General features: G+C 69.6%; 2 protein-coding genes across 4 annotated transcripts; both read right to left on the bottom strand.

Annotated features, from left to right (window-relative positions):
- Positions 1 to 1,750: 1,750 nt before the first annotated feature.
- DTX3 (deltex E3 ubiquitin ligase 3) lies at positions 1,751 to 6,395 on the bottom strand. Of its 3 annotated transcripts, none has more exons than XM_072847378.1 (5): positions 6,302 to 6,395; positions 5,460 to 5,527; positions 4,243 to 4,928; positions 2,674 to 2,891; positions 1,751 to 2,194 (listed from the first exon to the last, which is right to left on the bottom strand). In XM_072847378.1, the coding sequence occupies exons 2-5, from the start codon at positions 5,470 to 5,472 to the stop codon at positions 2,119 to 2,121; spliced, it is 993 nt and encodes a 330-aa protein (XP_072703479.1). In that variant the 5' UTR covers positions 5,473 to 5,527; positions 6,302 to 6,395; the 3' UTR covers positions 1,751 to 2,118. The 3 variants fall into 3 exon arrangements, with proteins under 3 accessions (XP_072703479.1, XP_072703480.1, XP_072703478.1); XM_072847379.1 differs by having other exon boundaries at positions 4,243 to 4,909; positions 6,302 to 6,381; XM_072847377.1 differs by lacking the exon at positions 6,302 to 6,395 and adding an exon at positions 5,796 to 5,923.
- Positions 6,396 to 7,244: 849 nt separating this feature from the next.
- Positions 7,245 to 10,027, bottom strand: PIP4K2C (phosphatidylinositol-5-phosphate 4-kinase type 2 gamma). The gene is given in 11 exon segments (XM_072847311.1): positions 7,245 to 7,367; positions 7,696 to 7,799; positions 7,873 to 8,021; positions 8,023 to 8,123; positions 8,239 to 8,352; positions 8,620 to 8,658; positions 8,760 to 8,906; positions 9,001 to 9,141; positions 9,257 to 9,353; positions 9,454 to 9,551; positions 9,830 to 10,027. Coding segments are annotated over 11 exon segments (1,221 nt in total). The 5' UTR covers positions 9,980 to 10,027; the 3' UTR covers positions 7,245 to 7,286.
- Positions 10,028 to 10,696: the final 669 nt, after the last annotated feature.

Here is a 10,696-nt window from a genome sequence, read left to right on the forward strand (position 1 = left end):
CAGGGGATGCAGCCCCCTGGATCCCCCCCCCGGATCCCATGAGGGTCCCATGAGGGTCCCAACCTGCCCCCGGCACCCGCTCAGATCTGGGCTCATTTCGGCTGTAGGCGACGTCCGTGTGGGGCCGTGGCCACACCAGGGACACGGGCACGGACCCGTGACGGACAAGGACACACCAGGGACATGGACATGGCAGGAGGATGGGCATGGACATGCCAGGGACAGGGAGGGACACATCAGGGACGAGGACATGGACATGTGATGGACAAGGACATGGACACACTAGGGACAAGGAGACACCAGGGACATGGCATGGACGTGTGATGGGCAAGGACGTACCAGGGACAAGGACAGGGACCCACAATGGACATGATCTTGGACACACCAGGGACAAGGACACACCAGGGACATGGACATGTGGACAAGGACATGGACACACCAGGGACAAGCTCATGCACCCTCAAGGAACAGGGACACACCAGAGACATGGCCACAGACCTGCCAGGGACAAGTCCTTGGACCCTCAAGGGACAAGGACACTCCAGGTCCAGGGTTGGGGTCCTCCAGCTCCTGGGGGAAATACCTGGGGGGCAAGAGCCGCGCTGGGGGGCCAAGAGGCAGGTGGGTCCCGTCCCCGAGTCCCAGGAGGTCCCTGGCTCGCCTCCCCCCGTAGCCTCCTGGCAGCGGCAGGGACACGGGCACCCGCAGTACCGACCCCTGGGGTGACCCCACAGTAACACCCCCCTGCTGAGGAACCCCACAGGAACACCCTAGGAGCCGTCCTGTGACCCCCCCGAAGGTCCCAACAGTGACACCCCGGGGCCACCCCACAGCTCCTCCCTGGGCGACCCAGCGGTGACCCCCCAGGGTGATGCCCCCACCATTGTCCCCACCCCACCACAGCCCCCCTGCACCACAGCCGGGCTCCTGGGGACACAGCCCCGTGTCCCATCCTCATGTCCCATCCCAGTGTAACAGCCCAATGTCCCCATCCTGGTGTCCCATCCTGGTGCCTCCTATCCCCAACGTCCACACCCTGCTGTCCTGTCCCATTGCCCCATCCCCATGTCCCCATCTTGGTGTCCCATCCTGGTGCCTCATCCCAATGTCCCCATCCCAATGTCTTCATCCTGGTGTCCCAGCCCAGTGCCTCATCCTGATGTCCCATCCTAATGTCCCCATTTCAGGTACCATCCCAGTGTCCCATCATGTCCCATCCTAGTGCCTCATCCTGGTGTCCCATCCCCATGTCCCAGCCCTGGGCCCCATCCCAATGTCCTATCCTGGTGTCCCAGCCCAATGTCCCCATCCCATCCCAGTGTCCCATGCTGGTGCCCTCCATCCCAGTATCCCCATCCTGGTGTCCCAACCTGACGTCCCTATTCCAGTGTCCCCAGTCCAATGCCCTCATCCTGGTGTCCCAGCTCAGCGTCCCCATTTCAGGTCACAGCCCAGTGTCCCCATCTCCATATCGCCATCCTGGTGTCCCCTCCCTACGTTCCCATCCTGGTGTCCCCCGCCTGATGTCCCATCCGAACGTCCCATCCCACCATCCCCAGCACAATGTCCCCATCCCAGTGTCCCCAGCCCTGTCCCCAACCCGGTGTCCCCATCCCAGTGCCCCACACGGGTACGGCCCGGCCCGCTCCCACCATACCAGGGTCCCCCAAGGGCCCTGGTGCCCCCCGCCTCTGCCCCCAGGGGTGGGGGGACACCCCAGGGCCCCCCCAAGCCCCCCGGACGCCCCTCGCGGCGTTGCATATTTTTATTGGATCAAAGTTACAGAGCTGGGGGGTGCGGGGGGGGGGGTAAAAATAAAAAATAAATTAACCCGCTGCCCCCCGCCCCCCCGAGGGGCACCGACCCCGCTGCCGGGGCGGGGGGGGCAGAGGGCACAGGACGCCCCCCAGCCTGTCCGTCTGTCCTGGGGGGGCTGCGGGGGGTATGTACAGAGTGACACCGTCCGTCCGTCCGTGCCGGGGTGTGGGGGGGCTGCATGGCACCGTGCCCCCCCCCCGGCGGGCCCTGGCACGCTCCTTGTGCCCCCGGCACGGGCAGCAGCCGCCTGCCTGGGGGGGCCGGGGGGTCCCGCTGCCGGGGGCACCCCCGCCCCCCGGCTCAGTCCTCGGTGATGCCCTTGGCCCGCAGCTCCTCCTGCACCCGGGCGAGGTACGTGGGGTCGGGGTACCCGAACCTGGGGGGGGGGGAGGGGGTGTCATATCAGCACGGCCCCCACGGCTGGGTGCTCCCCCCACAGTGCCCGATGCCCCCCCTGCACCCCCAGCACTTGCCATCAGGGTGCTGCCCCCACCCCACAGCCACACCAGGGGTGGTGCCCCCCACTCCCCCCCAGCCTGTCGCCAGCGTGTCCCCCCACCCATGCCAGGGGTGAAGCCCCCCCCAGTCCCCCATAACCTGTGTCCTTGGGGTGTCCCCCCACCCGAGGTGCCAGGGGAGATGCCCCCCCAGCCACACCAGGGGTGATGCCCCCCCGCTCCCCAGGGACGTCCCCTTCACCCCGGGGTGCCAGAGGAGGTGCCCCCTTCTTCTATAGCCCATCCCAAGACTGCCCCCCACCCCACAGCCACGCCGGGGGACGCCCCCGCTTCCCCCCAGTCCCCTTCACCCCGGGCTGCCACCGAACGCCCCCCAGGGGCGATGCCCCCCCCGTACAGCTGGGGCCCGCCGGTGCAGTTGGTCTTGTGGTGGATGTCGTTCCAGGTGATGACGTTGGCGCGGCCGGTGGTCATGGAGGTGCCCACGGTGAAGGTCAGGCGCTGGTCGAAGGCCTTGCGGAACAGCCCCAGCACCTTGTTCCCCTCGGGGCAGTCGGGCAGGTACGCCACGCGCGTGGTGCCGGGGTACCGCACCCCCGGGTTGGGGTGCTCCACCTGCGGCAGGGTGGGGGTCAGGGGTGGGGGACGCGGCGTGGAGCCCGAGGGGAGGGGGGACACGATGGCCCAGATGGGGGAGGGAGGGTGGGGGCGTGGAGGGGCAGGGGCACAGGGCTGGGCTGGGGGACCCAGCAGGGTTTTGGGGGTACCCGAGGGTGCCAGGGTCACCCAGCAGGGTTTTGGGGGTGCCCAGAGCTGGATCAGGGGCACCCAGCAGGGTTTTGGGGGTGCCCAGGGGTGCCAGGGACACCCAGCAGGGTTTGGGGGTGCCCAGAGCTGGATCAGGGGCACCCAGCAGGGTTTTGGGGGTGCCCAGAGCTGGATCAGGGGCACCCAGCAGGGTTTTGGGGGTACCCGAGGGTGCCAGGGACACCCAGCAGGGTTTTGGGGGTGCCCAGGGTGGCAGTGACACCCAGCAGGGTTTGGGGGTGCCCAAGGGGGATGGGGGGGAAGGGGAGACACTCCAGCAGAGCTGGGGGATGGAGGTTGGGGGTGGGGGGCAATGGGGGGATGGCTGAGGCGGGCAGGGGACACAGGGCTGGGTCAGGGACACCCAGCAGGGTTTGGGGGTACCCAGGGGTGCCAGGGACACTCTGCAGGGTTTGGGGGTACCCAGGGGGGGACTGGGGGCACAGAGCTTGATAGGGGCCACCCAGGAAGGTTGGGGGGTGCCAGGGGCACAGGGCTGGGTTGGGGGCACCCAGCAGGGTTTTGGGGGTACTTTGGGGTGCCAGGGGCACCCAGCAAGGTTTGGGGGTGCCCAGGGGTACCCAGGGGGCACAGAGCAAGGTTGGGAGCACCCGGCAGGGTTTGGGGGTGCCCAACGGGGTCAAGGGCACAGAACTGGGCTGGAGCATTCAGCACAGTTTGGGGGTACCCATGGGTGCTACGGGCACAATGCTGGGTCAGGGGCACCCATGGGGTTTTGGGGGCACCCAGGGGTGACGGTGACACCCAGCAGGGTCTGGGGGTGCCCAAGGGTACCAGGGCTGGGTTGGGGGCACCCAAGGGGGCCAGGGCCACAGAGCTAGGGTGGGGGGCACCCAGCAGGGTCCGGGGGCACCCAAGGGGGCCAAGGGCACGGAGCTGGGTAAGGGACACCCGTCAGGTTCTGAGGTCACCCAGGGGTGCCAGGGGCACAGACCTGGGCCAGGGGCACCCAGCAGGATTTGGAGATGCCCAAGGGGGCCAGGGACACCCATCGGGTTTTGGGGACGCCCAGGGGTGCCAATCCGGCCGAGGAGCACCCCGACGGCCGGGGACAGCCGGGTGCCAGCAGCACCCAGCCCCTCCGGGACCACCCAGGCTGGCGGGGGGGGTTGGGCGGGAGGCGCCGGTGCCATCTTACCCCTTGGACGCCGGGCGGGAAGACGTACTGGATGATGATGGTGCCGAACTTCTCGTAGCCGGGCAGGAGGAGGCCGGCGTCCCTGGTGACCAGCATGCGCCCGTTGGGGGGCTGGTTGCCCACCAGTTGCCCGTAGAAGCGCCCGCACATGGGGCAGGCCGTCTTCACCTGCAGCGCCCGGGTGATGCAGTCCTCGCAGAAGGAATGCCGGCATTTCTCCAACGTCTTCATCTTCTGGATCTCCCCCAGGCAGATGGGACACTGCCGGTCGGGCTCCTCCTCCCGCGAACAACCGGCTGCCGCCGAACCCCCGCCGCGGCCCCCCGCCGGCCCCCGGCCCCCCAAACCGGCCCCGCCGGGCTCCAGGACGGTGACGCAGCCCACCAACTCGCCGTGGCGTTGAGTTTTCTTCTTCAACTCCTTCTCCGTCTCCTTCAACAACGCTTTGAGGGCTTTACGGGCCGGGCAGAGCCCCCCGGGGGGGCCGGGGGGGGGCACGCAGAGCTGCAGGACGTAGATGTCGGAGGTCTCGCCGTCCACCATGATGCTGACCTTGGTCTCCTCCTTCAGGCGGGCCAGCTTGGCCGGGCTCTCCTTGGTCAAGAAGTCCCACACCCGCTTGGAGACCGTCACCTTGTTCTTAGCGGCCCCCCCGCAGGCCGCCATCCTGGAGAGGACGAACGACACTGCGGGGGAGGGGGGGGGACACGACCCCCAGGCGTCAGAGCCTGACGGATGGCACCCAAGGGTGGCCCCGCTGGGACCGGGGTGTCCCCCCACCCCTGGTGGGACGTGGGAGGGGACATTTCCCCACCCAAGGTGGCACCTCAAGGATTAAACCTGTCCCCCCCCCCCTCAAAAACTGAGCAAGCCAAGGGGGTGTCACAGACCTGTGACCCACGGGGGGGTGGGAGTGAGGTTTGGGGCACCCCCTTACCCCGCCCCCCCCCCTCTGGTGGGACGTGGGGGAGGACATTTGCCCACCCAAGGTGGCACCTTGAGGATTAACCCCCCCCCCCCCCCAAAGGCCGTCTGACGCCCAAGGGGATGACACAGCCCCGCGGCCCCTGGGGGGGGGGATCGAGGTTCGGGGCACCCCCTTGCCCCGCGGCCCCCCCCAGCACGGCGATCCCCATCCCGGGGGAGAAGGTGGGAGCGGGGGCTGCCCGCGCTGCCCAAGGGGGGGTCCCCACACCGGGGGGGGGGACGGCACCCACCTGGCGAGCCCATGGGGGACAGCGCGAGCCGCAGACGCCAGCGGATCAGCGGAGCCACGAGCCACAGGCTGGGGGGACGTGGGGGGTCACACGGGAGCCCCCAGTACCCCTTCCCCTCCCCCCAAAGGATCCTACCCCCGCTGGAAGACCCTACAATAACAACGGCAGCGTAATCCACCCCCGCACCCCCATGTCCCCAGGAGACCCTACAATAACAAACAGGCCCAGTGCCCCCGGAGCAGTTGGAGGGGGTTACAAGCTCCTCGCCCCCCCATCTGGCCCCCCTTGCCCCCCAAACCCCTTCAGCACCCCAGGACTGGGGGGGTGTTTACCCACCTCTATGCGTGGGGGGGTCCCCACTGCTGGGGGGTTCAGAGCAGCTGCTGCCCCCAGCCCCCCCGTATGGGGTCACCCCCTGAGCTTCCCGGGGGCTCCATGCAGGGACAGGGATCGCGGGGGGCGGGATGTGGGGAGATCCCGGGGGCCGGGATGGGGCCCGGGGAGCTGGGCGGGCAAGGGGGGTCTGGGGGTGCAGGATGGGGCCCGGGAGGGGGCAGGCCCGGGGGCGGCACAGGGGGCAGGACAGGCCCGGGAGAGGCCGCGGGGGCCCGGCGACAGGACAGGCCCGGGGGGAGGGGGGAGTCTGGACAGGGGCAGCGGCCAGGCCCGGGGCGGGGGCGCCGCCGCGGCCCGTTACCGGGGGCCAGGATGGGGTTCGGGGAAGGCCGGGCCGGGCCGGGCCGAGGGGGCCGGTGCCGCGGGCAGGCCCAGGGGAGGCCGGGCCCAGCGGCGCCGGTACCGGGGCAGGAAGGGTCCCCGCGCCCCCCGCCCCCCGGACCCACCATCGCCGGGCGGCCGCAGCATGGCGGGGGCGGCGCGGCCGGAGCGGGGCGGCGGCGGCGGCGGCGGCGGCGGGGAGGGGGACCTGCCCGGAGCCGCCGCGCGTCACGTGACCGCGCGGGGCGGGGCCACGATGGCAACGGGGCGGGGGCCATGGCAACGGCGCACGGCGCGGGAGGGGGGAGCACGGAGCACCGAGTCCGTCGCCATAGGAACGGCGCGTGATGGCGGGGGCGGGGCCTGGGCGGAGCCAGGGGCCGGGGCGGGGCCAGGAGTCCCGGGAACGGGGAGGAGCCGGGGGTTCGGGGGTCCCGGTAACGGGGCAGAGCCGGGTCCGGTTCAATAATTTATTTCTCAGTACACAGTGGGGGGCGGGGGGCCCCGCTGGTAACGGAGGGGGGGCCCTGGGGACAGCCCCCGGGACACCCGGGGGGGGGGCAGTCACCCCACAGGACCCTGCCCGCCCCACCCCTCCCCGGGGTCATACAGGGCCGGGGTCCCCCCCATGGAACTGGGGTCCCCCCATGGGAAGCGGGGTCACCCCTGGGGGCTGCAGCAAGGGGGGAGGTGCCCCCGGGTCCCACATGGGGGAGGGCAAGGAATGGCCCCCCCAGCCTGGCTCAGAAGGGGGGGCAGGGGCTGTACCCCCACCCCTGGGCCCTCCCTGGAACAGGGGGTGCTGCTCCCCTCGGGGGGGGGGAAGGAACAGGGGACCCCCTCACCCTGGGGCAAGTAGTGTTTGATTCCCCCCCCCCCCCAGCATGGGGGTGGGGACAGAAGGGGCCCAGGTCCCCCCGTGTCTGGGGGGGGGGGGAGCCCCCCTCCAAATAATGTTAAGGCACTTGAGTAGCAAAGCCCCCGCCTGCTGGGGTGGGGGGGCTGCTGTGGGGGGCCCACGCCTGGGGGTGACTGGGGTCCCCGGGGGGGGCTGTGCACACCGGGGGTGGGGCAGCACAGCCCGGCGGGGGGTCTTGGTCCGGGGGCCCCCTAGGCGAAGATGTTGGTGATGAAGTCGAGGAAGCGCTTGGCGTACTGCTCAGGGTGCACCGTGGAGATCTCCGCTCCTGCCTGGGGGGGCACGGGGTCAGACCCCCCTCAGCACCAACCCTCCCCAAGCACCAGCAGCCCCCCATCCCTCAAGGCACCCCTAACCCCCCCAGGACCCTGCCAGGGGGCACGGGGTCAGACCCCCCCTCAGCACCAACCCTCCCCCCAAGCACCAGCAGCCCCCCCATCCCTCAAGGCACCCCCTAACCCCCCCCAAGACCCTGCCAGGGGCTGCCCCCCATCCCCATCCTCTTTCACCCCAGCAGGGCTCTAACCACCTCAACCCCCGCCCCAAAATAAGGGGGGTCCCCTGCCAGCCCCTCCCCCAGTTTGGGGTGTCCCCCCTCACCCCATGCTTGACGGTCTTGGCCGCGTGCGCCGCCTTCTTGCGGGCGTCGTACTGGGTGAGGACGTCGATCAGCCCCATGAAGTACACCTCCCGCCGAGGGGCGGCTGGGGGACACGGGGGGAGGGGCGTCAGCCCTGGGGTGCCCCCTGCCCCCAACCCCCCCCAAGCCCCGCTCACCCCCAGCACCGCGCAGGGCATAGACGTCGACGTAGGGGTCGAAGTCGCTGGGGCCGAGGGGGCGGTGGGAGTTGAGGTAGCTGCCGATGCCCTCAGGGGAGGTCCCGTAGGAGCCCCCCCACTGTGGCCCCCCCTCGTCACCCCCCGCCCTCTTCTTCCTCCACCTCCTCCTCCTCCTCCTGCTCTGCCCGCCCCACCTCGTGGATCCCCAGCAGCAGGCTGTAGTCCATGATCTTCAGCTGCACCAGGAACTGGGAGGGGGCAACCAAGAGATCACTTGGGGTGGGGGACACCCACATCGACGGGGGGGGCAGCCCCCCCCCAAGGCCCCCGGGGGGAGGGGGTGCAGCCCCCCAACTCACCCACCTCCACGTCCCTCTTGAGCTTCTCCATGAAGTCCTTCTGGTCCTCCTCGCCCACGTAGACCTTCTCGTTCTTGTTCAAGAAGTCCATGTCCTTCAGGGTGGGCAGGTCCTTGCCCTGCGGGGGGGGCACACATGGGGCAGCCCCCAAAAAACATCAGGCTGGGGAGGGGGGGGGCAGCCAGGGGGTCCCCAGGGAGGAAGGGGACTCCCCCAAGCAGGGGACATGCCCATGGTGGTCAAAGGGATCTCCTGTGCCACCCCCTTCGTTAGGGTAACGAGCCATCATTATGGGGGGGAGCTGTCGTTATTGGGGGGGGTAATGAGGTCCGGAAACTCCCCCCCCTCGAGACTGGGGGGTCTCAGCATCACCCCACCCCGGTACCTTCTCCTTGTCGCTGGCCTCTCGGGACACGAGGGAGCCCTGGAGGGAGGCAGAGCTGACGTGAGGCGACTGGCGGTCCGGCCCCCTCCCCCAGGTGGGGGGGGGCCCTGGATTGGGGATGGGGGGGGGCACCCCCTTACCTTCAGGTCGTATTTCCTGTGGACGGGGAGGCGGTGGCTGAACATGTTCCTCATGACCAGCAGGTAGGTCTCCTCGCTGTCCACGCTCACCCGGTACATCCCCAGGAAGCGGGGCAGCAGCGTGCTGCCGTGGCACTGCACCACGTACTGGGGTGACAGGGGCGGGGGGGACAGACAGTGACATGCCAGGACACGCGGTGACCGCCCCCCCCGCCACGTAGCCCCCTCCCGCTCGCCGTACCTGGTGGTAGTGGGACAGGAGATCGTGGACGTCGGCCACGTCCTCGCTCGACAGCTCCTTCACCACCAGCGTCCGGTCGGAGGAGAGCAGGAACCGCCGGTCGCTGCCCTCCCAGTGCGGGGGGCTCCGCGTCAGCGACACCTTTTTTTTGGGGGGGGACGGGGACACACACGACACATGACACGAGGACGGTGACAAACATCAAGCTGAGGGGGGCCTGCGGGGGGGGTTCCACGCCCGTGGGGTGTCACCCCACCTGGTAGTCCTGGTCGTCGATGCCGAAGCGCTCGCGGAGGTTGCGGAAGACCTGGGGACAGTACTCCTTGAACTTGAAGTGGCTGGGCAGGTTCTCCCTGGGGATTTAGGGGTTCGGGGGTGGGGGAAACATGAGATCGGGGGGCCGCCCCGGGGGGTGGGACCCCCACTCGTGTCCGCGTCTCCCCCCCAGCTCACCGGTTGAAGAGGTGGTTGTTGACCTTGATCTTGGAGCTGGCTTTGAAGTCGTCGGGCAGCAGCATGACGGGCAGCGGGACCTGGCTCAGCTCGTTGATCTGGGGGGCGTGGGGGGGGGTGGGGGTGTCGGGCTGGGCCCCCCCAGAACCAGTCCCTCCCCCCCTCCCCCCCCGGGTCACCCACCGGGTACAGCGGCGACAACCGGGGCCCGTTAACCCCACCGGCTGGGGGTACCCCAACCGGGGGTTAACGGGCCCCGGTTGTCGGTGCGGGGGTGAGGGAGGGGGGAAGGGGAACGGGGCCGGCGGGAGGATGGGGGTCCCGGTCCTGCCCTGGCAGGGCCGCTCCGGGTGCCGGGCCCGGTGCCCGGCCTCACCTGGTGGTTGACGCCCCAGGCCAGCACGGCCAGCAGCGGGTCGGCGGCCCGCGGCACCTTCACCCGCTGCGGCACGAACCGTTTCTGCTTCTTCTTGGTCTTGGTGCGCGGCGCCGCGGGCCCGGGCCCGGTCGCAGCCGCCGCCGCCATGGCCGCCGCTTCCGCCCGCCCCCGCCGCCGACTTCCGCCCGTCCCGCCGCGGCGCCGGAAGCCGGAAGCCGGCCGCCGGAAGCCGGCCGGGGCCAGCCCTGCGCATGCGCCCTGCTCCCGCAGCGCCCCCTGCCGCGCCCGCCAGGTCCGGCCCCGCGCTCCCTATAGGGGACGTGTGTGCTCCCTATAGGGGATGTATGTGCTCCCTATAGGGGACGTGTGTGCACTATAAGGGACGTGTGTGCTCCCTATAGGGGACATGTTTACTATAGGGGACGTGTGTGCTCCCTATAGGAGATGTATGTGCTCCCTATAGGGGATGTATGTGCTCCCTATAGGGGACGTGTGTGCACTATAAGGGACGTGTGTGCTCCCTATAGGGGACGTGTGTGCTCCCTATAGGAGATGTATGTGCTCCCTATAGGGGACGTGTGTGCACTATAAGGGACGTGTGTGCTCCCTATAGGGGACATGTTTACTATAGGGGACGTGTGTGCTCCCCATGGGGGACGCGTGCTTGCTCTAGGGTGACGTGTGCTCCCTATATGGGGTGTGGGCTTGCTATAGGGGTGATGTGTGTCCCTATAGGGTGCCGTGTCTCTCTGCAGGAGCGCCCTGTGCTCCCTACAGGGGCGAGGGGTGTTCCTATAGGGTGCCATGTACTGCCTATAGGGGTGCCGTGTGCTGGCTATAGGGGTGCCATGTGTTGGCTATAGG

Source organism: Ciconia boyciana, chromosome 27 (genome assembly GCF_034638445.1).
Source record: "Ciconia boyciana chromosome 27, ASM3463844v1, whole genome shotgun sequence".
NCBI classification, from domain to species: Eukaryota; Metazoa; Chordata; class Aves; order Ciconiiformes; family Ciconiidae; genus Ciconia; species Ciconia boyciana.

What these genes read in the sequence shown, in the direction of transcription:
- DTX3 (XM_072847379.1), bottom strand. An exon ending in TCCCGCCCGGCGTCCAAGGG is followed by an intron (nt 2,892 to 4,242) that starts GTAAGATGGCAC and finishes ACCCTGCCGCAG; the next exon opens with GTGGAGCACCCCAACCCGGG. An exon ending in TGCACCGGCGGGCCCCAGCT is followed by an intron (nt 2,195 to 2,673) that starts GTACGGGGGGGG and finishes CCCCCCCCCCAG; the next exon opens with GTTCGGGTACCCCGACCCCA.